This window comes from Salmo salar, chromosome ssa17 (genome assembly GCF_905237065.1).
Source record: "Salmo salar chromosome ssa17, Ssal_v3.1, whole genome shotgun sequence".
Lineage (NCBI taxonomy): Eukaryota > Metazoa > Chordata > Actinopteri > Salmoniformes > Salmonidae > Salmo > Salmo salar.
Window position 1 is genome coordinate 35586334 of NC_059458.1, and position 25598 is coordinate 35611931.

The 25598-nt window shown below is 41.6% G+C and overlaps 3 protein-coding genes across 13 annotated transcripts in view; 2 read left to right on the forward strand and 1 right to left on the reverse strand.

The window, feature by feature from the left end:
• Positions 1-23674, forward strand: LOC106575980 (gastrula zinc finger protein XlCGF17.1). Of its 5 annotated transcripts, none has more exons than XM_045698558.1 (5): positions 1-430; positions 1366-1604; positions 4361-4594; positions 18230-18409; positions 20573-23674. In XM_045698558.1, the coding sequence occupies exons 2-5, from the start codon at positions 1502-1504 to the stop codon at positions 21229-21231; spliced, it is 1176 nt and encodes a 391-aa protein (XP_045554514.1). In that variant the 5' UTR covers positions 1-430; positions 1366-1501; the 3' UTR covers positions 21232-23674. The 5 variants fall into 5 exon arrangements, with proteins under 5 accessions (XP_045554514.1, XP_045554518.1, XP_045554513.1 ...); XM_045698562.1 differs by lacking the exon at positions 1-430 and adding an exon at positions 453-628 and having other exon boundaries at positions 1366-1377; positions 4368-4594; XM_045698557.1 differs by lacking the exon at positions 1-430 and adding an exon at positions 461-628.
• The window catches only part of LOC106592258 (zinc finger protein OZF-like), a 510174-nt gene that overhangs the window by 87221 nt on the left and 397355 nt on the right, over positions 1-25598 (reverse strand). The gene's annotated exons all lie outside the window — the stretch shown is intronic.
• The window catches only part of LOC106574981 (zinc finger protein 2), a 348997-nt gene that overhangs the window by 39433 nt on the left and 283966 nt on the right, over positions 1-25598 (forward strand). The gene's annotated exons all lie outside the window — the stretch shown is intronic.

A 25598-nucleotide genomic window follows, 5' to 3' on the forward strand; every position in this document is an offset into this window, starting at 1 on the left:
TCGGGGATTCGATCCTGCAACATTTCGGTTACTTGCCCCAACGCTCTAGGCTACCTGTGATGCTGGAATATGTATGATACGCAGTAAGAGCTATTGTGAATAAACCACTGCAGTTATGAAATTGATAAAAGAATGGCCATGTTTCAAGTGTGTGCCGACGGAATCTTTTAGGTATTTATTAGGATCCCCATTAGCCGCTGCAAAAGTATCAGAATTGTTCACTTCTCTCATTAACTTCTCAAACCACGGCTTGGTCTGCTTCACAGGCGTTCTCTGAAGTCTCGCGTTGTTACGTCTCTGGGTTTAGAAACTGGTAGTGAGGAGAAGGCAGTTCCGCGCAGGCGCGCATCATTCTTCAGAATAAAGGACACGCCAGAATTGTGCAGTCGAGACGACAACTTCTGTGTCTGTTTCAAATGTATTACTACTGGTATGTAATAGCACGTTCTAATATCGAAAGAACATGTAATAACATGCTAGGTAACAAATACGTCAAGTGATTATCACGTTTGAAAAAGGCTTTATGTGCTGTTTTTGCGTCAAACCGCATGAGTGAACGTGATCACTTTTTTACAAGTCACATAGAGACTTTGGGTTAGTCTGAGTGGATGTATATCATTTCGTCAAGGTAATTTCATAAAGGATACATTTAGCTGAGATTTCTGGGTTCGTTTTACATGTCGTTTTTAGTTTTGTGTAAAATTCACCAGATGGTAAAATGGCGGTTCCCCCTCGGTCTGCATCAACGTACTTCAGTGCAGGCAGTGCAGGCAGTGAGGGTGCAGCAGAGAGAGACAATTTTACGGTTGCACTACTGTTTTGGAGCTAAATGTTATGATTATCAGTTTTCTATATGTGTACTGATATTCAGAGCCATTCAGTTGTTTCTGTCTATAAATGTTACTATTGATTTTGATTGGAGTAATACAGTGAAGACAAGGTTATTCAGGAAAATAGTACATAGTGCTGCCTAAAACATACTGCATCCTTGTACTAAATGTTTTTTGAGGCATTTATGTGAATTCAGGAAATCTACTATAGATTAAGTGCATTGAGTTGTGTAGCCTAATTTAAAGTGTATACTTTGGCTAATGTGAATTAATGTTTTGTTGTCAATGCTTAGCTACCAGATCTATTGAAATGAGATCAGTGCTTGACTTGGACAGGAGCTCACTGGAGCTGAGAACCGTCACCTCAAATGTCTACTGTTTGAGCTCATGTTCCTCTTATAGAATATTAGCTCAACAGTATTGTGGAGCTCCTGCACCTATATATAAACCATATTTTTAGAGAATAAAGAAATTCTTGACAGTTTTGGCACTAACTTTTGTGTCCGTTTCTCTTCATTACTTCTGGCCGACTCAGATTAAGTCTGAGGCCGGTAACATCAACAGTGAGGACAAACCCAGCCTGCCTCTCTCCTTCCACACTGAGTCCAAACCTACAGTCACTGGGTCCTGATTGTGACAGTGGAGCCCAGTTTGCACTGCAGGACCCAGAGATGGCATCAGTGAAGCTGGAAGACTGCAGTCAAACACTGGAGCTGAATGTCAACATTAAAGATGAAGAAGAGGAGGAGAAGATTGGGACAACTGTTTCTCATGGTGAGAACAGGTTCTATCTAACTACGTTGTTTATTCGTTAAAACTTCCCACTGTGCATGAGAAGTTGCTGTAGAACTGTTTTATTTATTTTATTTCACCTTTATTTAACCAGGTAGGCCAGTTGAGAACAAGTTCTCAAGATGAAGCAAAGCAGTGCGACGAAAACAACAACGCAGAGTTACACATGGGATAAACAAACGTGCAGTCTATAACACAATAGAAAAATCTATATGCAGTGTGTGCAAATGTAGTAAGATTAGTGAGGTAAGGCAATAAATAGGCCGTAGTGGTGAAATAATTACAATTTAGCATTAACACTGGAATGATAGATGTGCAGATGATGATGTCCAAGTAGAGATACTGGGGTGCAAAAAAGCAAAAAAAAATAACAATATGGGGATGAGGTAGTTGGGTGGGCTATTTACAGATGGGCTGTTTACAGGTGCAGTGATCGGTAAGCTGCTCTGACAGCTGGTGCTTAAAGTTCGAGAGGGAGATATAAGACTCCAGCTTCAGTGAGTTTTGCAAATCGTTCCAGTCATTGGCAGCAGAGAACTGGAAGGACAGGCGGTCAAAAGAGGAGTTGGCTTTGGGGATGACCAGTGAAATATGCCTGCTGGAGCACGTGCTACAGGTGGGTGCTGCTATGGTGACCAGTGATCTGAGATAAGGCAGGGCTTTACCTAGCAAAGACTTATAGATGACCTGGAGCCAGTGGGTTTGGCAACGAATATGAAGCGAGGGCCAGCCAATGAGCGCACACAGGTCGCAGTGGTGGGTAGTATATGGGGCTTTGGTGACAAAACGGATGGCACTGTGATAGACTGCATCCAATTTGTTGAGGCTATTTTGTAAATTACATCGCTGAAGTCAAGGATCGGTAGGATAGTCAGTTTTACGAGGGTATGTTTTGCAGAATGAGTGAAGGAGGCTTTGTTGCGAAATAGGAAGCTGATTCTAGATTTCATTTTGGTTTGGAGATGCTTAATGTGAGTCTGGAAGGAGAGTTTACAGTCTAACCAGACACCTAGAATATGTGGACAACTACAAATACCTAAGTCAGAACCGTCCAGAGTAGTGATGCAAGTCGGGTAGCGATGAAGAGCATGCATTTAGTTTTACTAGCATTTAAGAGCAGTTGGAGGCCACGGAAGGAGTGTTGTATGGCATTGAACCCTGTGGCACCCCCATAGAGAATGCCAGAGGTCCGGACAACAGGCCCTCCGATTTCACACACTGAACTCTATCTGAGGCTGTTGAGTCTGCCGATAAGAATGCTGTGATTGACAGAGTCTAAATCCTTGGCCAGGTCGATGAAGACGGCTGCACAGTACTGTCTTTTATCGATGGCGGTTATGATATCGTTTAGGACCTTGAGCGTGGCTGAGGTGCACCCATGACCAACTCGGAAACCAGATTGCATAGCGGAGAAGGTACGGTGGGATTCTAACTGGTCGGTGATCTGTTTGTTAACTTGGCTTTTGAAGACTTTAGAAAGGCAGGGCAGGATTTCATGATGAACTGTTTCAATGAGAAGGTAGATGTTATTTCATTCTGAGACTTGCATGGTTTGACACCAGTATTGCCAGCATTTGTTTTATTCACTGGGTTATCTGGAGTGATCAGAGAGTAGACTAAAGAAGTGAAGTAGACAAACTGACAGTGTTTTAAAGATCTATGAAATTAGTCTGTAGTTACTAACCCTTGTGATAGTGAGAGGAGGATGATATGAAATGAGTCTGTGTAGTTACTAACCCTTGTGATAGTGAGTGGAGGATGATATGAAGTGAGTCTGTGTAGTTACTAACCCTTGTGATAGTGACTGGAGGATGATATGAAGTGAGTCTGTGTAGTTACTAACCCTTGTGATAGTGAGAGGAGGATGATATGAAGTGAGTCTGTGTAGTTACTAACCCTTGTGATAGTGAGTGGAGGATGATATAGCTCATAATTTTCATGACTTATGAGATACTTTTAGAATAGTTTTATTCCCCTTTTGTATTGCACAGCCTACTCATGAATACATACAGTACATTCGGAAAGTATTCAGACCCCTTGACTTTTTCCACATTTTGTTACGTTACAGCCTTATTCTAAAATGAATTAAATAAAAAACATTCCTCGTCAGTCTACACACAATACCCCATAATGACAATGCAAAAACAGGTTTTTAGAAATGTTTTCACATTTCTAAAAAATGAACAACAGAAATACCTTATTTACATAAGTATTCAGACCCTTTGCTATGAGACAGGCAGTGTGGGTGCAGCAGAGGGAGACCATTTTACGGTTGCACTACTATTTTGAAGCTAAATGTAATGATTATCAATTTTCTACATGTGAAATAATATTGACACAAAGTTTGTCTTTATCTATAAACGTTTCAATGATGTGAACAGGAAATATAATTGTTTTTTGAAGTAAAACAGCGAATTTAATGTTATTACTGAAAATAGCACATAGTGCTGCCTAAAACAAACTGTAACCTTGAACTTAATGGTTTTTGAGTCTTTTATGCATTTATCTTCTATAGGTTAAGTATTAGCTCAAAAGTATTGTGGAGCTCCTGCACCTAAATATAAACAGTACCGGCACCCAAAATGTTTATCGGCAACTATTTCAGTCCAAGTCAAGCACTGAATTAGATAATTGAACAATAAAAAATATAATATATTTAATAGAGAATAAAGACATTGCCAGAACTTTCAAGATAATAACTTTTGTGTCTGTTTCTCTTGTACTACTTGCCGACTCAGGTATGAGGCCGGTAACATCAATAGTGAGGACAAACCCAGCCTGCCTCTCTCCTTCCACACTGAGTCCAATCCTACAGTCACTGGGTCCTGATTGTGACAGTGGAGCCCAGTTTGCACTGCAGGATCCAGAGATGGCATCAGTGAAGCTGGAAGACTGCAGTCAAACACTGGAGCTGAATGTCAACATTAAAGATGAAGAAGAGGAGGAGAAGATTGGGAAATCTGTTCATCATGGTAAGAGCAGATTCTATCTATCTGATTTTGTTGTTTGTTATAACTTCCCACTGTGTATGAAAAGTTGCAGTATAACTGTTTCATGTTGAACTGTTTCCATGAAGGTAAATATTATTTCATGCTACTGACACTTGCATGGTTTGACACCAGTATTGTCAGCATTTGTTTTATTCACTGGAGTGTTCAGAGAGTAGACTAAAGAAGTGAAGTAGGCAAACTGCCAGTGTTTTGAAGTTCTCTGAAGTGAGTCTGTGTAGTTAGTAACCCTTGTGATAGTGAGTGGAGGATGATATGAAGTGAGTCTGTGTAGTTACTAACCCTTGTGACAGTGAGTGGAGGATGATGTAGGTCATTATTTTCATGACTTATGAGATACTTTTAGAATAGTTTCATTCTCTTTTTGTATTGCACAGCCTACTCATATGAATACGTACAGGTATCCTAGTGGTTAGAGCGTTGAGCCAGTAAACAAAAGGTTGCTGGATCGAATCCCTGAGCTGGCAAGGTAAAAATAAACTCAGCAAAAAAAGAAACGTCCTCTTACTGTCAACTGTGTTTATTTTCAGCGAACTTAACATGTGTAAATATTTGTATGAACACAAAATTCAACAACTGAGACATAAACTGAACAACTTCCACAGACATGTGACTAACAGAAATTGAATAATGTGTCCCTGAACAAAGGGGGGGGTCAAAATCAAAAGTAACAGTCAGTATTTGGTTTGGCCACCAGCTGCATTAAGTACTGCAGTGCATCTCCTCCTCATGGACTGCACCAGATTTGCCAGTTCTTACTGTGAGATGTTACCCCACTCTTCCTCCAAGGCACCTGCAAGTTCCCCGACATTTCTGGGGGGGAATGGCCCTAGCCCTCACCCTCCGATCCAACAGGTCCCAGATGTGCTCAATGGGATTGAGATCCGGGCTCTTCGCTGTCCATGGCAGAACACTGACATTCCTGTCTTGCAAGAAATCACGCACAGAACGAGCAGTATGGCTGGTGGCATTGTCATGCTGGAGGGTCATGTCAGGATGAGCCTGCAGGAAGGGTACCACATGAGGGAGGAGGATGTCTTCCCTGTAACGCACAGCGTTGAGATTGCCTGCAATGACAACAAGCTCAGTCCGATGATGCTGTGACACAACGCCCCAGACCATGACAGGCCCCCTAGGTCACAGTCTACTGCACGAACCAAGAACATTTTTCCTCACATTTTTTAGAGGGCAAATAGTTGTCAGGGAAATTTTGTATAAATCAGTGTATCAATGAATTGAATGCATGTAGGCTATGAATGGTCTCACACCAGTACAGTAGGTGGTGTATGCACCGAAGAGTTGGATGCGATCCGCCAACCAAATCCCAAAGAAGGACAACGCAAATGCACATCGCTTGACTCGTATAGAGAATGTGAAAAAGGAGCAAAGTTCATATCTATTATTGATGTTTGATGAAGAGTATCTACCACCCTATGTAAAGCTGGGATATATAAGATACCCCATAAGAGAGTTGGTGTAAAACCCGATGCAATGGAAGAAATGCAAAAGGTTTGGCCATATGTCAAGTGTTTGCAGACGGAAGGAATATGTTATTGTTGAGTATGTGAATGTAAAATTATGCAACTGTGGTGGGGGTCGTTTTCCCGAATTCCCAGAGTGCCCTGTTAGTGTGAAAGAGGTTTAGGTGTCAAGGATCAGGACTGTACAGCAAATCTCCTACAGTTGAAATCGTAAGTTTACATACACCTTACTCAATACGTTTAAACTCAATTTTTCACAATTCCTGACATTTAATCCTAGTAAATATTCCCTGTCTTAGGTCAGTTAGGATCACCACTTTATTTTAAGAATGTGAAATGTCAGAATAATAGTAGAGAGAATTATTTTTTCAGCTTTTATTTTTCATCACATTCGCAGTGGGTCAGAAGTTTACATACACTCAATTAGTATTTGGTAGCGTTGCCTTTAAATTGTTTAATTTGGGTCAAACGTTTTGGGTAGCCTTCCACAACCTTCCCACAATAAGTTGGGTGAATTTTGGCCCATTCCTTCTGACAGAGCTGGTGTAACGGAGTCAGGTTTGTAGGCATCCTTGCGCGCACATGCTTTTAATATAGGATTGAGGTCAGGGCATTGTGATGGCCACTCCAATACCTTGTCTTTGTTGTGCATACGCGATTTTGCCACAACTTTGGAAGTATGCTTGGGGTCATTGTTCGTTTGGAAGACCCGTTTGCATCTAAGCTTTAACTTCCTGACTGATGTCTTGAGATGTTGCTTCAATACTCGTTTTACTGTGGATATAGATACTTTTGTACCTGTTTCCTCCAGCATCTTCACAATGTCCTTTGCTGTTGTTCTGGGATTGATTTGCACTTTCCGCACCAAAGTATGTTCATCTCTAGGAGACAGTACGCTTCTCCTTCCTGAGCGGTATGACGGCTGCGTGATCCGATGGTGTTTATACTTGTGTACTATTTTTTTGTACAGATGAACGTTTTACCTTCAGGTGTTTGGAAATTGCTCCCAAGGATGAACCAGACTTGTGGAGGTCTACAATTTTTATTTTTCTGACTTCTTGGCTTATTTATTTTTATTTTCCCATGATGTCAAGCGAAGAGGCACTGAGTTTGCAGGTAGGCCTTGAAATGCATCCACAGGTACATATCCAATTTACTCAAATTTCAATTAGCCTATCAGAAGCTTCTAAAGCCATGACATAATTTTCTGGAATTTTCCAAGCAAAGGCACAGTCAACTTAGTGTATGTACACTTCTGACCCACTGGAATTGTGATATAGTGAATTATAAGTGAAATAATCTGTCTGTAAACAATTGTTAGAAAAATTACTTCTGTCATGCACAAAGTAGATGTCCTAACCGACTTGCCAAATCTATAGTTTGTTAACAAGAAATGTGTGGAGTGGTTGAAAAAGGAGTTTTAATGACTCCAACCTAAGTGTATTTAAGAGAGTTATAGGGGCAAGAGGCCACAGTTCTGAAGATGATATGGTGGTGGATGCACCACAACCAGTTGTAAATGTTGTACGTCAATCAAGTGATCTGGATACACTTATTGTGAAGAAGGTGGATATTTTAGTATTTATAGCCACAGTTATTAATTGTATTGCACAAGATGTCCAAGAAGCTGGACATCATATCTGCAGCTGAGACGTTTTTGGGCCTCCAAGACTACAAGGACTACTGTCACCAGATAATGTTCCGCTCTTACAGGATCCTTCTCAGCCTGTGTAGGGAGCTGATTAGAACAGAAAAGCCGGCTGATTTAGTTTAATTTAAATGTTGTTATTGATAGTTTGTATGATTAAAAAAAAAAAAAAAGTTTACACTGAACAAACAAACACAACATGTAAAGTGTTGGTCCCATGTTTCACGAGGTGAAATAAAAGATCCCAGAAATGTTCCATACACACACTTATTTCTTATCAAATTTTGTGCACACATTTGTTTACATCCCTGTTAGTGAGCATTTCTCCTTTGCCAAGATAATCCATCCACCTGACAGGTGTGGCATATCAAGAAGCTGATTAAATAGCATGATTATCATTACACAAGTGCACCTTGTGCTGGAGACAAGAGTAGCTGAGTAGGTGCTTGGCAGCAGCTTATGGGGATCTCTAATAAATTCAAAAATGCCACTCAAATGTGCTGTTTTTTTTCACAACACAATGCCACAGATGTCTGAAGTTTTGAGGAAACATGCAATTGGCAAGCTGACTGCAGGAATTTCCACCAGAGCTGTTGCCAGATAATTTAATGTGAATTTCTGTACCTTATGCTGCCTCCAACAATGTTTTTGAGAATTTGGCAGTATGCCCAACCAGCCTCACATCTGCAGACTGTCGTGAATGGTGTTGTGGGCGTGCGGTTTGCTGATGTCAATGTTGTGAACAGAGTGCCCCATGGTGGTATCAGGGTTATGATATGAGCAGGCATAAGCTACAGACAACCAACACAATTGTATTTAATGATGGCAATTTGAATGCACAGAGATATCATGATACGATCCTGAGGCCCATTGTCCTGTCGTTTATCCGCCGCCATCACCTCATGTTTCAGCATGACAACGCACAGCCCCACGTCGCAAGGATCTGTACACAATTTAAAATGCTGAAAATGTCCCAGTTCTTCCATGGCCTGCATACTCACCAGACATGGGACCCTTTGAACATGTTTGGGATGGTCTGGATTGACGTGTACGACAGCTTGTTCCAGTTCCCTCCTATATCCAGGAATTTCACACAGCCTTTGAAGAGTGGGATAACATTCCAGATGTCACAATCAACAGCCTGATGAACTCTATGTAAAGAAGATGTGTCCTGGAGGAGGCAGCAGCAGCTACCCACTTCTCCAATGCTTACTGTGTAAATTGGGAGGTGCTGGAACCAAAAGTGAGCCCAAGAGGGGGGTGACCTGGGGGGTTCTGAGGTACCAGAACACATATTAAATAAAATACCTTTATAATAAAGCATTGGTTGCATTATCATGGCTTTAGCGTACTGGCATAGAGCAGTGGTGTAGAGACACTTGCGGAAGTTGTTCATTTTTTGTAGCCTAGAGTTCTGGAACAATGTGGCCTTTTATAAACAGATTTCATGCAATTCTACATTTTAGATGACTGGAGACTTTCACAGAATCTTAAAAGGTAAATTATTATTACATTTTTTATTTAACTGGGCAAGTCAGTTAAGAACAAATTCTTATCTTCAATGACTGCCTACCCCTGCCAAACCTGGACGACGCTGGGCCAATTGTGCTCCTCGTAGTCCAGGTTTAATACCTCACAAATGACCAAAATGACAGGCTGCTTTGACACTGACAAACTGAGAATCTGAGATCAATAAAAACGACCTTGTCTCTAATCCATCAATAGCCTAGGCCAGGTGTGAGGAGAAACACATTGTACAATATGAGGAGGAAGTTATAGTCCTAAAGAAGCTTTCCAGTTTCACTGACTCACCCAATGATGTGCAGCTCACTCACCGGACAAAAGCTCATCTCTCTCTTGTTTTACTTTGTAAAACATGCTGTTGTCAATAGGCCTATTTGGAAGTTGATAACTTGGTAACATACAGACAGATTAGTATTTTATTTTCAGCAGGATCCATTTGCTTTACAACCTGTGTTTTCCAGTGACTGTATTAGAAATATTGCTAAAGGCCTGTTTTGGCTGCATGCTGTTCACTGACAGATTTGCCACACGTTCCTGACTGTAGACATGCCTTGTGATTTAGCTACACACAATCCACAACTAGTCTATTTAAAAATGTTTTTGCTATTGATCCTCTGTGGCTAAATTCTAGGCTTACTCCTGGTGCAGTATTGGGAATTATTTAATTTCTTTCTGAGCAGACTACAGAGTGCTGCGGTCTAAGGCACTGCATCTCAGTGCAAGTCCCTGGTTTGAATCCAGGCTGCATCAAATCCAGCCGTGATTGTGAGTCCCATATGGCGGTGCACAATTGGCCCAGCGTCGTCCGGGTTTGGCCGGGGTAGGTTGTAATTGTTAATAAGAATTTGTGACTTGCCTAGTTAAATAAATAAAAACACACTTCCCACAGCTATTATTCTATTAGGAAATAAATGAAGAAGTGCAATGCTGGAGAGATGAGTTGCTGGCTCATGTCTATAACAGCACAGAGAGGGAGAGAGATCATAGAAAGTGAATCTCATTGTAGTTCTGTGAGAGATACAGGCGTGCTTCTCTCTCACCACAGCAATGGCCACGCCTTGGTCTAAATAGGCTACAATGTTGCACAAACCATTAACCTGGGATGGCCCAACATGAATCAATTATTAGAATATCAGGCACGTTTTCACATTACGTTTTTTAGGAGGCATGACAATTACAGAGGAATCCAAATGTAATTACTCTGATTGCTTTTATTAGGATTTTTACATTGCAAACAGTGGACAGAAAAATGTCACAAGTGGTAGGCTACCTGATCCTGGCAAATGGGTTCTGGAATGAAAGACTACAAAACTGAGAGGTGCTGGAGGATCTGGCTCAAATGAAGCACCTCCCTTCTCATATAATGTGGTAGGGCCATCCCAAGGTTCCCTGAATGCATGGACGGTTGCGCCAAAGTTTTTTTCTAACTAATCCAAGATTAGACCACAGCCGGTCGTTTCCAATGGGAACAGATCAGTCATAGTGTGCAGAGCCAAGCACAGTCAGCGAGATCCTATTGGTGCGTTATACAACACATCTGCATATTTCTGTTAGGGAACTCCTCTGTGAAGCACTCGTGTGCAATAACTCAATTCACCTTTACGTTCCTTCTAAATAACGCAATTATTTAACTTTTGCAAAGGGTAAAGTCTACAAAACTTAGTCCACTCTGTTCATAACAGATTTTACTTTTGGTAACAGAAAACTGTATTAAGATCAGGTGTTTCATAGATTAAAACATTTTGCAGAATGTCGGCCAAAATCCATCTTCTTCCACTGCCGGCCAGTGGGCTTCCTCTCACTACCATATTTGGTAGTGAGTGGAAACGCTAAGTGGATGCTTCACATTTATACATCCGGTGAAATATCTGTCTCATTGTTCTGTGGCTGCACTGTGGTAGTGGGGGAACCCACTACCCTTCCAGGCAGGCATGCACCATTCTTCAGAATAAAGAAAATGCCAGAACTGTGATGTCAAGAACCTTTGTGTCGGTTTCTATTTATTAATACAGATATGTAGTAGCAGGTTTAAACTTCCTAATATCAAAAGAACATGTCATTCCATGCTAGGTAACACCCGTTAAGGTATTATCACGTTTGGTAAAGGTTGGATGTTTTATTTTTTAGTCAAACCAGGTGATTGTGATCAACTATTTTACAAGTCACATAGCTAGAAGCCTTGGGTTTGTCTGAATGGATGTACATCATTTCCTCAAGGTCATTTTAATAAAGAATACATTTATTTGAGATTTCTGAGTTTGTTTAGCATGTTATTGGTTTTGTGTAAAATTCACGAGCTGGTAAAATGGCGCTGTCCACTCTGTCTTCGCCAATGGGCTTCAGTGCAGGTGCAGAGAGACAATTTCAAGGTCGCACTACAGGTTTGAAGCTGAATGTAATGATGATCATGTGTTGTAATATTCAGACACATTCAGTTGTTTCTTCTATCTTTACAAATGTTACTATGGTGTGAACGGAAATACAATTGGTTTTTGATTGGAATAATACAGTGAAGACGAGGTTATTCAGGAAAATAGTACATAGTGCTGCCTAAAACATACTGCAACATTGTACTAAATGGTTTGAGTCATTTTGGCTTTTATGGGAATTTGTGGAGTCTACTATAGTTTAAGTGCATTCACATTGTGTAGACTATTTTAAAGCATGTACTTTGTTTAATGTGAATGAATCCATGTTTTGTTGTCAGTGCTTAGCTACCAGATCTATTGAAATGAGATCAGTGCTTGACTTGGACAGGAGCTCACCAGAGCTGAGTACCGTCACCTATTTCAGTCCAGGTCAAGCACTGAATTAGATAATTGAACAATTTAAAAAATATATAAAAATATTTCACCTTTATTTAACCAGGTAGGCAAGTTGGGAACAAGTTCTCATTTACAATTGCGACCTGGCCAAGATAAAGCAAAGCAGTTCGACCGGACAACAACACAGAGTTACACATGAAGTAAAACAAACATGCAGTCAATAATACAGTAGAAAAATAAGTCTATATACAATGTGAGCAAATGAGGTGAGATAAGGGAGGTAAAGGCAAAAAAGGCCATGGTGGCAAAGTAAATACAATATAGCAAGTAAAACACTGGAATGGTAGATTTGCAGTGGAAGAAAGTGAAAAGTAGAAATAGAAATAATGGGGGGCAAAGGAGCAAAATCAATAAATACAGTAGGGGAAGAGGTGGGTGTATGGGCTAAATTATAGATGGGCTATGTACAGGTGCAGTGATCTGTGAGCTGCTCTGACAGCTGGTGCTTAAAGCTAGTGAGGGAGATAAGTGTTTCCAGTTTCAAAGATTTTTGTAGTTCGTTCCAGTCATTGGCAGCAGAGAACTGGAAGGAGAGACGGCCAAAGGAGGAATTGGCTTTGGGGGTGAACAGAGAGATATACCTGCTGGAGCGCGTGCTTTAGGTGGGTGCTGCTATGGTGACCAGTGAGTGGAGATAAGGGGGGACTTTACCTAGCAGGGTCTTGTAAATGACCTGGAGCCCATGGGTTTGGCGACGAGTATGAAGCGAGGGCCAGCCAACGAGAGCGTACAGGTCGCAGTGGTGGGTAGTATATGGGGCTTTGGTGACAAAACGGATGGCACTGTGATAGACTGCATCCAGTTTATTGAGTAGGGTATTGGAGGCTATTTTGTAAATGACATCGCCGAAGTCGAGGATCGGTAGGATGGTCAGTTTTATGAGGGTATGTTTGGCAGCATGAGTGAAGGATGCTTTGTTGCGAAATAGGAAGCCAATTCTAGATTTAACTTTGGATTGGAGATGTTTGATGTGAGTCTGAAAGGAGAGCTTACAGTCTAACCAGACACCTAGGTATTTGTAGTTGTCCACATATTCTAAGTCAGAACCGTCCAGAGTAGTGATTCTGGACGGGCGGGCAGGTGCAGGCAGCGATCGGTTGAAGAGCATGCATTTAGTTTTATTTAAGAGCAGTTGGAGGCCACGGAAGGAGAGTTGTATGGCATTGAAGCTCGTCGGGAGAGTTGTTAACACAGTGTCCAAAAAAGGGCCAGAAGTATACAGAATGGTGTTGTCTGCGTAGAGGTGGATCAGAGACTCACCAGCAGCAAGAGCGACATCATTGATGTATACAGAGAAAAGAGTTGGCCCAAGAATTGAACCCTGTGGCACCCCCATAGAGACTACCAGAGGCCCGGACAACAGGCCATCCGATTTGACACATTGAACTCTATCAGGGAAGTAGTTGGTGAACCAGGCGAGGTAATCATTTGAGAAACCAAGGCTATTGAGGATGTGGTGATTGAGAGTCGAAAGCCTTGGCCAGGTCAATGAATACGGCAGCACAGTATTGTTTCTTATCGATGGCGGTTACGATATCGTTTAGGACCTTGAGCGTGGCTGAGGTGCACCCATGACCAGCTCTGAAACCAGATTGCATAGTGGAGAAGGTGCGGTGGGATTCGAAATGGTCGGTAATCTGTTTGTTGACTTGGCTTTCGAAGACCATGGAAAGGCAGGGTAGGATGGATATAGGTCTGTAGCAGTTTGGGTAAGAGTGTCCCCTCCTTTGAAGAGGGGGATGACAGCAGCTGCTTTCCAATCTTTTGGAATTGGAATCTCAGACGACACGAAAGAGTGGTTGAACAGGCTAGTAATAGGGGTTGCAACAATTTCGGCAGATAATTTTAGAAAGAAAGGGTCCAGATTGTCTAGCCCGGCTGATTTGTAGGGGTCCAGATTTTGCAGCTCTTTCAGAACATCAGCTGACTGGATTTGGGAGAAGGAGAAATGGGGAAGGCTTGGGCGAGTAGCTGTGGAGGGTGCAGTGCTGTTGACCGCCGTAGGGGTAGCCAGGTGGAAAGCATTGCCAGCCGTAGAAAAATGCTTATTGAAATTCTCAGTTATAGTGGATTTATCAGAGGTGACAGAGTTTCCTATTCTCAGTGCAGTGGGCAGCTGAGAGGTGTTCTTATTCTCCATAGTCTTTACAGTGTCCCAGAACTTTTTTGAGTTTGTGTTGCAGGAAGCAAATTTCTGCTTGAAAAAAGCTAGCCTGGGTTTTTCTAACTGCCTGTGTATATTGGTTTCTAACTTCCCTGAAAAGTTGCATATCACGGGGGCTGTTCGATGCCAGTGCAGAACGCCACAGGATGTTTATGTGTTGGTTAAGGGCAGTCAGGTCTGGAGAGAACCAAGGGCTATATCTGTTCCTGGTTCTAAATTTCTTGAATGGGGCATGCTTATTAAAGATGTTGAGGAAGGCATTTAAAAAGAATAACCAGGCATCCTCTACTGACGGGTTGAGGTCAATATCTTTCCAGGATACCCGGGCCAGTTTGATTAGAAAGGCTTGCTCACTGAAATGTTTCAGGGAGCATTTGACAGTGATGAGTGGAGGTCGTTTGACCGCTGACCCATTATGGATGCAGGCAGTGATCGCTGAGATCTTGGTTGAAAACAGCAGAGGTGTATTTAGAGGGCAAGTTGGTTAGGATGATATCTATGAGGGTGCCTGTGTTTACGGCTTTGGGGTGGTACCTGGTAGGTTCATTGATCATTTGTGTGAGATTGAGGGCATCAAGCTTAGATTGTAGGATGGCTGGGGTGTTAAGCATGTCCCAGTTTAGGTCACCTAGCAGCACGAGTTCTGAAGATAGATGGGTGGCAATCAGTTCAGATATGGTGTCCAGAGCACAGCTGGGGGCAGAGGGTGGTCTATAGCAGGTGGCAACGGTGAGAGACTTGTTTTTAGAGAGATGGATTTTTAAAAGTAGAAGTTCAAATTGTTTGGGTACAAACCTGGATAGTAGGACAGAACTCTGCAGGCTATCTCTGCAGTAGATTGCAACACCGCCCCCTTTGGCCGTTCTATCTTGTCTGAAAATGTTGTAGTTAGGGATGAAGATTTCAGAGTTTTTGGTGGACTTCCTAAGCCAGGATTCAGACACGGCTAGGACATCCGAGTTGGCAGAGTGTGCTAAAGCAGTGAATAAAACAAACTTAGGGAGGAGGCTTCTAATGCTAACATGCATGAAACCAAGGCTATTACGGTTACAGAAGTAATCAAAAGAGAGCGCCTGGGGAATAGGAGTGGAGCTAGGCACTGCAGGGCCTGGATTCACCTCTACATCACCAGAGGAACAGAGGAGGAGTAGGATAAGGGTACGGCTAAAAGCTATGAGAATTGGTTGTTTATGACGTCCGGAACAGAGAGTAAAAGGAGCAGGTTTCTGGGGGCGATAAAATAGCTTCAAGGTATAATGTACAGACAAAGGTATGGTAGGATGTGAATACAGTGGAGGTAAACTTAGGCATCGAGTGATGATGATTGAGATATTGTCTCTAGAAACATAATTGAAAACAATGTGTGGGTGGTGGAACTGAAAGATTGGATAAGGTATAATGAGCAGGGCTAGAGGCTCTACAGTGAAATAAGCCAATAAACACTAACCAGAACAGCATTGGACAAGCGGAACGCCTCACCAATATCCAATGGTATAGAGCGTGGCGCGAAATACAAATACCTCAAAAATGCTATAACTTCAATTTCTCAAACATATGACTATTTTACACCATTTTAAAGACAAGACTCTCGTTAATCTAACCACATTGTCCGATTTCAAAAAGGCTTTACATCGAAAGCAAAACTTTAGATTATGTCAGGAGAGTACCCTGCCAAAAATAATCACACAGCCATTTTCAAAGCAAGCATATATGTCACAAAAACCAAAACCACAGCTAAATGCAGCACTAACCTTTGATGATCTTCATCAGATGACACTCCTAGGACATTATGTTATACAATACATGCATGTTTTGTTCAATCAAGTTCATATATCAAAAAACAGCTTTTTACATTAGCATGTGATGTTCAGAACTAGCATACCCACCGCAAACTTCCGGTGAATTTACTAAATTACTCATGATAAACGTTCACAAAAAACATAACAATTATTTTAAGAATTATAGATACAGAACTCCTTTAAGCAATCGCGGTGTCAGATTTTAAAATACCTTTTCGGCGAAAGCACATTTTGCAATATTCTGAGTACATAGCCCGGCCATCACAGGCTAGCTAATTTGACACCCACCAAGTTTGGGGCTCACCAAACTCAGAATTACTATTAGAAAAATTGGATTACCTTTGCTGTTCTTCGTCAGAATGCACTCCCAGGACTTCTACTTCAACAACAAATGTTGTTTTGGTTCCAAATAATCCATAGTTATATCCAAATACATCCGTTTTGTTCGTGCGTTCAGGTCACTATCCGAAGGGTGACGCGCGAGCGCATTTCGTGACAAATTACCATACTTAGAAGCATGTCAAACGCTGTTTAAAATCCATTTTTATGCTATTTTTCTCGTAAAATAGCGATAATATTCCAACCGGGCGACGTTGTATTCATTCAAAGGCTGAAAGAAAAAAATTGAGAATTCTCGTGAACGCGCCTCTCAGTCTCACTGTTCCCAGGCTGACCACTAACAAATTCTCCTGCTGTTCTTCGCCCAGAGACAGCAGACACCCCATTACACTATCTGGCGCCTTCTGAGAGCCAATGGAAGCCTTAGAAAATGTCACGTTACAGCACAGATGCTGTATTTTCGATAGAGATGCTACAGAAGGACAACAAATTGTCAGACAGGGCACTTCCTGTATGGAATCTTCTCAGGTTTTGGCCTGCCATATGAGTTCTGTTATACTCACAGACACCATTCAAACAGTTTTAGAAACTTTAGAGTGTTTTCTATCCAAATATACTAATTATATGCATATTCTAGTTTCTGGGCAGGAGTAGTAACCAGATTAAATCGGGTATGTTTTTTATCTGGCCGTGAAAATACTGCCCCCTATCCCAAACAGGTTAAGAAGAGGCATGCTTAGCCGAGTGATCATAAATGTCCAAGTGAGATTCAGACAGCTAGGGCCATAGGTTGCAAGCTGACAGAAGATGGAGGGAGGTTGTTTTTAGCCACCTCGTGTGTTTCCGTCTGTAGATTAGTGGGGTTCCGTGTGGTAGGGGGGACCAGTCCAATTGGCAAAATAGTTATAGTTATAGTGGCCCAAGAAAATTGTCCGGTAGACCTATTAAGATAGCAGCCGATAAGACAGCTAACGATTAGCGGGCCGCAGATGGGCGTTCAGGTTACGTCGCGACAGAGGGGCCAGTTGGATAACTCCCTCGGGCAGATAACGTCGGTAGTCCAGTCGTGAAGGCCCGATGGGGCTCCGCATCGGCAGTAAAATGGGTCCGGGTAGGTGATTGTAGCCCAGGAGTGGCTGATGGAATTCTTCAGCTGGATAGCTCCGGAATAATTGATGTTAGCTCCGGGACCGACGTTAGCCAAAAGTCACTCGGGTAGCAGCTAGCTAGCTGCAAGATCCAGGTGTAAATGTCCAGAGCCTGCGGTAGAAATCCGGGGATATGGAGAGAAAAATAGGTCCGGTATGCTCTGGTCTGAGTCGCGCTGTACAAAACTGGCGATAGCTTTTTGAGCTAAGGGATAGTCGATGACCGCCAACCGTGGCTAGCTGAACTCCAACGTTAGCCAGTGAACTGGCCAACCTCTGGCTAACCTCTGGCTAGCTTCTGTTGTGGATTTCAGATTTTAGGTAAATAATACTTCTTTTTTTTTTTTTATTGGTGAGGCGGGTTGCTGGAGAGTGTTTTGAGGTTGAGTTTTTAGAAAAAATATATATAAAAAGATATGCGAAGAAAATATGTAAATATATAAATACATGGGACATGACAAGAGGACGACAAAGGACGTCTGACTGCTATGCGATCTTGGAAGAGACAAGAAGAAATATAATATTTTTTTTGAGAATAAAGAACGTGCCTGAACTGTGAAGACTAACTTTTGTGTCTGTTTCACATTGTTAATACAGGACGACTAGAAAATAAGTCTGAGGCTGGTAACATCAATAGTGAGGACAAACCTAGCCTACCTCTCTCATTCCAGACTATGTCCAAACCTACATTCATTCACTGGGTCCTGATTGTGACAGTGGAGCCCAGTTTGCACTGCAGGATCCAGAGATGGCATCAGTGAAGCTGGAAGACTGCAGTCAAACACTGGACCTGAATGTCATCATTAAAGATGAAGAAGAGGAGGAGAAGATTGGGAAATCTGTTTCTCATGGTAAGAGCAGGTTCTATCTAAGTTTGTTATTCATTCCAACTTATCACTCTGTATGAAAAGTTGCAGTAGAACTGTTTCATGATGAACTGTTTCAATGAGAAGGTAGATGTTATTTCATGCTACTGACACTTGCATGGTTTAACACCAGAATTGTCAGCATTTGTTATATTCACTGAGTTATCTGGAGTGATCAGAGAGTAGACTAAAGAAGTGAAGTAGACAAACTGCCAGTGTTTTAAAGTTCTATGAAATTAGTCGGTGTAGTTACTAACCCTTGTGATAGTGAGTGGAGTATGATATGGCTAATTTATGACTTTTGCCCCTTTTTAGAATAGTTTTATTCCCTTTTGTATTGTACAGCCTACTGATATGAATACATATGTCACCCGGTACAGCCAGAAGAGGACTGGCCACCCCTTTGGGCCTGGTTCCTCTCTGCGTTTCTTCCCTAGCTTCCTGCCTTCTAGGGAGTTTTTCCTGGCCACTGTGCTTCTACGTCTGCATTACTTGATCTTTGTGGTTTTAGGCTGGGTTTCTGTAAAGCACTTTGTGACAACTGCTGATGTAAAAAGGGTTTATAAAATACATTTGATTGACATTGACAGTACCAGTCAAAGGTTTGGACACCTACTTATTCCAGGGTTTTCTTTATTTTTACTATTTTCTACATTGTAATATAAGTGAAAACAAACTTTAAGTAACACATATGTAGTCATGTAGTAACCAAAAAAGTGAGATTCTTCAAAGTAGCCACCCTTTGCCTTCATGACAGCTCTGCACACGCTTGGCATTCTCTCAACCAGCTTCATGAGGAAGTCACCTGGAATGCATATCAATTAACAGGTGTGCCTTGTTAAAAGTTCATTTGTGGAATTTCTTTCCTTAGTGCATTTTAGCCAATCAGTTGTGTTGTAACAAGGTAGGGTTGGTATACAGAAGATAGCCCTATTTGGTAAAAGAGCAAGGCCATATTATGTCAAGAACAGCTCAAATAAGCAAAGAGAAATGACAGTCCATTACTTTAAGACATGAAGGTCAATCAATGCAGAACATTTTATAGAACTTTGAAAGTGTCTTCAAGCGCAGTTGCAAAAACCATCAAGCGCTATGATGAAACTGTTTCTCATGAGGACTGCCACAGGAAAGGAAGATCAAGAGTTACCTCTGCTGCAGAGGATAGGTTCATTAGAGTTATCAGCCTTAGAAATATCATCCCAAATAAATGCTTCAGAGTTCAAGTAACAGACACATCAACTGCTCAAAGGAGACTGCGTGAATCAGGCCTTCATGGTCGAATTGATGCAAATAAACCACTACTAAAGGACACCAATAAGAAGAAGAGACTTGCTTGGGCCAAGAAACACGAGCAATGGACATTAAACCGAGGGAAATCCTGTAATTTGGTGCGATTTGTCCAAATTCGAGATTTTTGGTTCCAACTGCTGTGGCTTTGTGAGACGCAGAGTAGGTGAATGGATGATCTCTGCATGTGTGGTTCCTACCGTGAAGCATGGAGGTGTGATGGTGGGGTGCTTTGCTGGTAACACTCAGTGATTTATTTAGAATTCAAGGCACACTTAACCAGCATGGCTACCACATCAGTCTGCAGCAATATGCCATCCCATCGGGTATGGGCTTAGTGGGACTCATTTGTTTTTCAACAGAACAATGACCCAAAACACCCCTCCAGACTGTGTAAGGGCTATTTGACTTAGAATGAGAGTGATGGAGTGCTGCATCAGATGACCTGGCCTCCACAATCCCCCGACCTCAACCCAAATGAGATGGTTTGGGATGAGTTGGACCGCAGAGTGAAGGAAAAGCAGCCAACAAGTGCTCAGCATATGTGGGAGCTCCTTCAAGACTGTTGGAAAAGCCTTCCAGGTGAAGCTGGTTGAGAGAATGCCAAGTGTGCAAAGCTGTCATCAAGGCAAAGGGTGGCTACTTTGAAGAATCTAAAATATATTTTGATTTGTTTTAACACTTTTGGTTACTACATGATTCCATATGTGTTATTTCATAGTTTTGATGTCTTCACTTATTCTACAATGTATAAAATAGTAAAAATAAAGAAAAACCCTTGAATGAGTAAGTTTGTCCAAACGTTGGACTGGTACTGTATATCACACTAACTGACTAGTTCTTCTGATGTTGTTCACATAGGAAACCATGTTGACACATTCTCTACATCCAGAGAGCAACAGCAGGAAGATCAAAGCGCTAAGAGGTCTCATCACTGCCCACATTGTGAGGAGATTTTTCCATTTCTATCAAAGCTAAAAATACACCTAAAATTACACACAGGAGAGAATCTGTATTCCTGTACTGACTGTGGGAAGAAATTCTCTCTACTGAGCAACTTCAAAAGACATGAACGTATACATACAGGAGAGAAGCCTTACTTATGCTCTGACTGTGTAAAATGCTTCACAACATCAACTGAGCTAAAACGTCATCAGAGAACACACACAGGAGAGAAGCCTTACTCCTGCTCTGACTGTGGAAAGAGTTTCTCTCAACTGAGCAACTTAAAAGCACATGTACGTATACATACAGGAGAGAATCCTTACTCTTGTTCTGACTGTGGAAAGAGTTTCTCTCTACTGAGCAACTTAAAATCACATGAACGTATGCATAAAGGAGAGAAGCCTTACATATGCTCTGACTGTGTAAAATGCTTCACAACATCAACTGAGCTAAAACGTCATCAGAGAACACACACAGGAGAGAAGCCTTTCTCCTGCTCTGACTGTGGAAAGAGTTTTTCTCGACTGGGTACCTTAAAAAGACACCAAGGTAAACATAAAGGACCACTGATCTGACTGTGGAAAATGTTTTAAAACAACAGCTGAGCTAAAAGGTCATCAGAGAACACACATAGGAGAGAAGCCTTTCATCTGCTCTGACTGTGTGTCGAGTTTCTCTACTGTGCCACTTAAAACGACATGAATGTATACACACAGGAGAGAAGCCTTGTCACTGCACTGACTGTGAGAAGAGATTCTACAGATTGGGCAATTTAAAAAGACACCAAAGTATACATAAAGGAGAGAAGCCTCATCAGTTCTCTCAGACCAGCTAAGATTAGACACTCCACTTATTTATCATCTCATAAAATAATTGGCAACGTTGAATTGGATCAAATGAAGAAAGCGTAGAACACTATTGTAATCCTATTGTTTCTCACTGTGAGAGAACTGTGCAGAGGAACGGTTAGCCTCTCTTTACTGATCAGTATGCACCTTGTCAGTTTTGGTGTGTTTTGTTAGCTTATACTGTAAAGATATTGAGATGACCTTGGATTTGCCCTTAAGGTTGAATATCCTCTGTGAGGCGTCTCACAATGGAGTCTGATGGTTGACTGGGTGGTACTGCTTCTCTCTGCAGTTTTCTATGGGAAAGAGCTGATTGACACAACATGTACAGAGTGTACAAAACATGAAGGATGCCTGCTCTTTCCATGACATAGACTGACCAGGTGAACCCAGGCGAAAGCTATAATCCTTAATGATGTAGTTTTTATTATGGATTTATTATGGATCCCCATTAGCTTTCAGCAGAAAACAAGAGACTGCAGTTGCAGTGGGCTAAGGAATTAAAAGACTGGACGCTGGAGAATTTGAAAAACATTTCCTGGTCTGATGAATCCCTGATGTTTCATGCAGATGGGAGGACTAGGGTATAGAGGAAACCATGAGTACATGCATCCATTCCATATGTCAACATTGCAGGCTGGTGGTGGTGGTGTGAGGGGTGTGTTTTCATGGCACACATTGGGTCTCTTGATAGAAGTGGAGCAGCGTTTGAATACCACAGGATATGTAAACATCATTGCCAATCAGGTGCATCCTTTCATGGCAGCAGTGTATCCATCTGCAAATAGATTTTTTTCAGCAGGATTATGCCCCATGCCACAAGGCTTGTCCAGGAATGGTTCCAAGAACATGACAGTGAATTCAGCTTACTGCAGTGGCCTGCCGAGTCACCAGATCTCAATCCAATTGTTCATCTGTGGGAGGAGATGGAACAAGCTATTCGGAGTAGAGATCCGCTCCCAGCCAACTTGACACAATTGTGGGAAGAATTGGGCCAGAATCCCTGTGGAATGCTCTCAACACCTTGGACAGTCCATGCCCTGCCGAATTGAGGCTGTACTGAGGACAAAGGGGGGTGCAACTCAATATTAGGAAGGTGTTTCTGAATGTTTTGTACACGGTGTATATCAGATAAAGATGGTGTGATGATCCGTTTTTAGCGTTAGTTTGGGTGGATTATTTTATATTAAACAACTTTTGTTTAATGATAAACAGGCTATGAACTGACTTGTTTATTAAATTGTCTTTTAATTCTTGATTCATTATTTTAGTCATTGATGATAAATGTATTTGAATAACTGTATTGAAGTTAATTGATCTGGCGGCAGGTAGCCTGGCGGTTAAGAGTGTTGGGCCAGTAACTGAAAGGTCGCTGGTTTGAATCCTGAGCCGACTAGGTGAATAATCTGTCATTGTGCCCTTCAGCAAGCCAATTAACTCTTATCTGTCCTGTAATTTGCTCTGGATAAGAGCATCTGCTAAATGACAAGATTGTAATGAAAAATGTTTGTATATGAATTTATGCTGGGCAAACACTTTTTTCTCTTAAATGAAATACTGTATATACAATACACAACCTTACCACTTTGTTTACCCTGGTCAGATGGACAGGACCATAGTAAACTAGACTATGTAGCTGCTGTTGTTAGTAGCCTACAGTTTCCATGCAATACAGCATGTCAGATCACTAATGATTAGGTGTATAGGCTGCTACATTTCTGCTTGTGTCTGTCAGGAGTGATGTATTATCAGGCTTGTTAAATAACTACTGGAGGGAAGTGGAGAGCCGCCTTGACCTTTGTGCCCGGCCCACCCGACATGGTTAAGAGAGACAATGGACATGCAGCAGCACTCCAATGTGAAGAACAGCCCTTAGAAAAATGTGCGATGGTAGTACAATAAAAAAAAATATAGCATGGCATTTTTGTGGAATGGTAATGCCCAAAAAACAATATATGTTTTTTATTGTACTAAACCTAGGAACATAGAAGAAACTGACAGATGTGTCATAATAGCCCAGAACTAAAGCTGCACTGGGAGACACATTTGAAATGGAATACATTGTTTCCACCCTGCTGAATGTATTCAATCACAGTAAAATACGATTCAAATGTATTGTTGGAAGGGCTGTGGTCACCATTAATGTAATACATTAAATATATACATCAGACGGTATTGGGGAGCTATTTCATAGGGTTTTCATGGGTACATTATTTACCCATTATATCAACCAACCTTATGCTTGGTGTGACTGTTATGGTCAGAGCAGACCATCTGATATGCCCTTAAATATTGTGATTATCAACCTGGAATTAAAATGTAAGAGGACCAGTGCTTCTACAGTGAAACACGTTTCACATCTGTGCTGTTTGAGAGAGATGTTGTTGGACTACATTGTATCGTTGTTTCCACTTCTGAGGTCACTGGTGGGGAACAACATAATTTCAATTCACCAAGACAATGAGTCCTTCAACTTTAGCACTATATCCACACGTTTGAATTATCTGATTGATGATAGTGAAGGGGGAGATTGAATTTACAATATACAACGGGGGCAACTAGGTTTGGCCTCCAGTCAATTTAATGCTGAGTTTGTAGCTAGTCTGCAGGCCAGAACATAATTATCCTGTTAACAAATAGCCTGTAGCTGCCCAATTCATAGTCCTACACAGTGTGGGCTACACTACACATTTAACACGTGGTTAGTGGGCTAATCAATTCAATGACCATAACATAATAATGTTGATCTGATTACAGTGGTAAAATCACCAATGTCTATATTAATAGACTGTTCTACAATATATTCATCGTATTTCTCCAATGGCAAACCAGTGCGTCTTGTTTGCATCGACACTATCGCTGTTTGCAAAGAATTCAATCTGAGATGTCATTATGAATCTAAGCATGGTACTTTCAGAAGTAGATGTTCCACCCCAGACATGAGGCTGAAGTCTGACGCAGAAAGGAAGGTGGGCCTAAGGAGTGAACACCCTGTGTGTTTTACAGTGGTGATTTTAGCATGTACATATTTTATTATTTAACCTTGATTTAACTAGGCGGTTCTTATCGATTTACACAAATCCACAAGGAGTCAGTAGAAACCATATTTGTTTAACCAAGTCAGCCATATCAGCTATGTTTATAAAAAAGGCATTAACTGTTTCACTGCCAGACTAAGCTCGGGTGGCTGATAGCCAGGTGTAGCAGTGGTAAGGATTCACTCCATGGTGTTGAAAGGAAAGGTTTATGCTGGGCTAACTGATATTCTGTTACAAATGGTTTAAGTAATCCGATATTTTCACTAATCTGGATTTAGACTGTCTGCTAATTCAGGTCTAAATAGGGGTACAATGTAGGACCACTGAAAACATTGTAAGACAGACTTTTTGTTAGCCTTTAACACGTCAGCATGCTTCCCAGCCGAAACCGTGCACTTATTGGCTTATTTGCATATTCAAGCCTGTCTCAAAATAGAACACTGCCCTTTTAATTAAGACAAGCTTTTTCCCTGACTGGCTTTTCAAAGACAGTTTGAAATGTAGCCTTTTCATAGACAGCTTGAATTGTAGACTAGCAGTAATTCCCCATTGCTGACCCATACCCATGTATAACTGGTTTAATATCTCGCTAACTAGCAAAGAATGTCAACACCCGCAGCTCTGATCTGAACAGCGCATTCACTCGCTGGTGATTGAAAGACCGGTCGTGGGCTACTCGAGCCAATAGAATTCTACTCGGTTCGGACTGGCTCTGCCTACAACAAAATCACAGACTCAATCTTGAAAAGTTATTTGTTTTGGTTTGTTGCATTGAAAAAGGGCTGATATAATATCGGTTCGATCATAGAAAAAAACGTTGCTCTATATAGTGCAAACTAATGGGGCAAACTCCGTGAAGTTCAATCTCTTCCGTCTCTGTGCGGCATGGAATTTATTCTGACTGCAGTCCTGGAGGAAGTGAGCAGCCGCGCACAGTTTAGAGAGAACGTTGCCTGCAGGAACACCTTTTGCAATATTGAGGAATCTAGATTTGATACCGTCACTAAGCAACCACACATTATGTCCATTAGATAATACTTGAGCCAGTTGCAAGAT

Coding starts and splice junctions, on each gene's coding strand:
- LOC106575980 (XM_045698557.1), top strand. CDS start 609: ATGTATATCATTTCGTCAAG. Junction 1,605..4,360: donor TGGGACAACTGTTTCTCATG/GTGAGAACAGGT, acceptor TTGCCGACTCAG/GTATGAGGCCGGTAACATCA. Junction 4,595..18,229: donor TGGGAAATCTGTTCATCATG/GTAAGAGCAGAT, acceptor CTCTCATTCCAG/ACTATGTCCAAACCTACATT.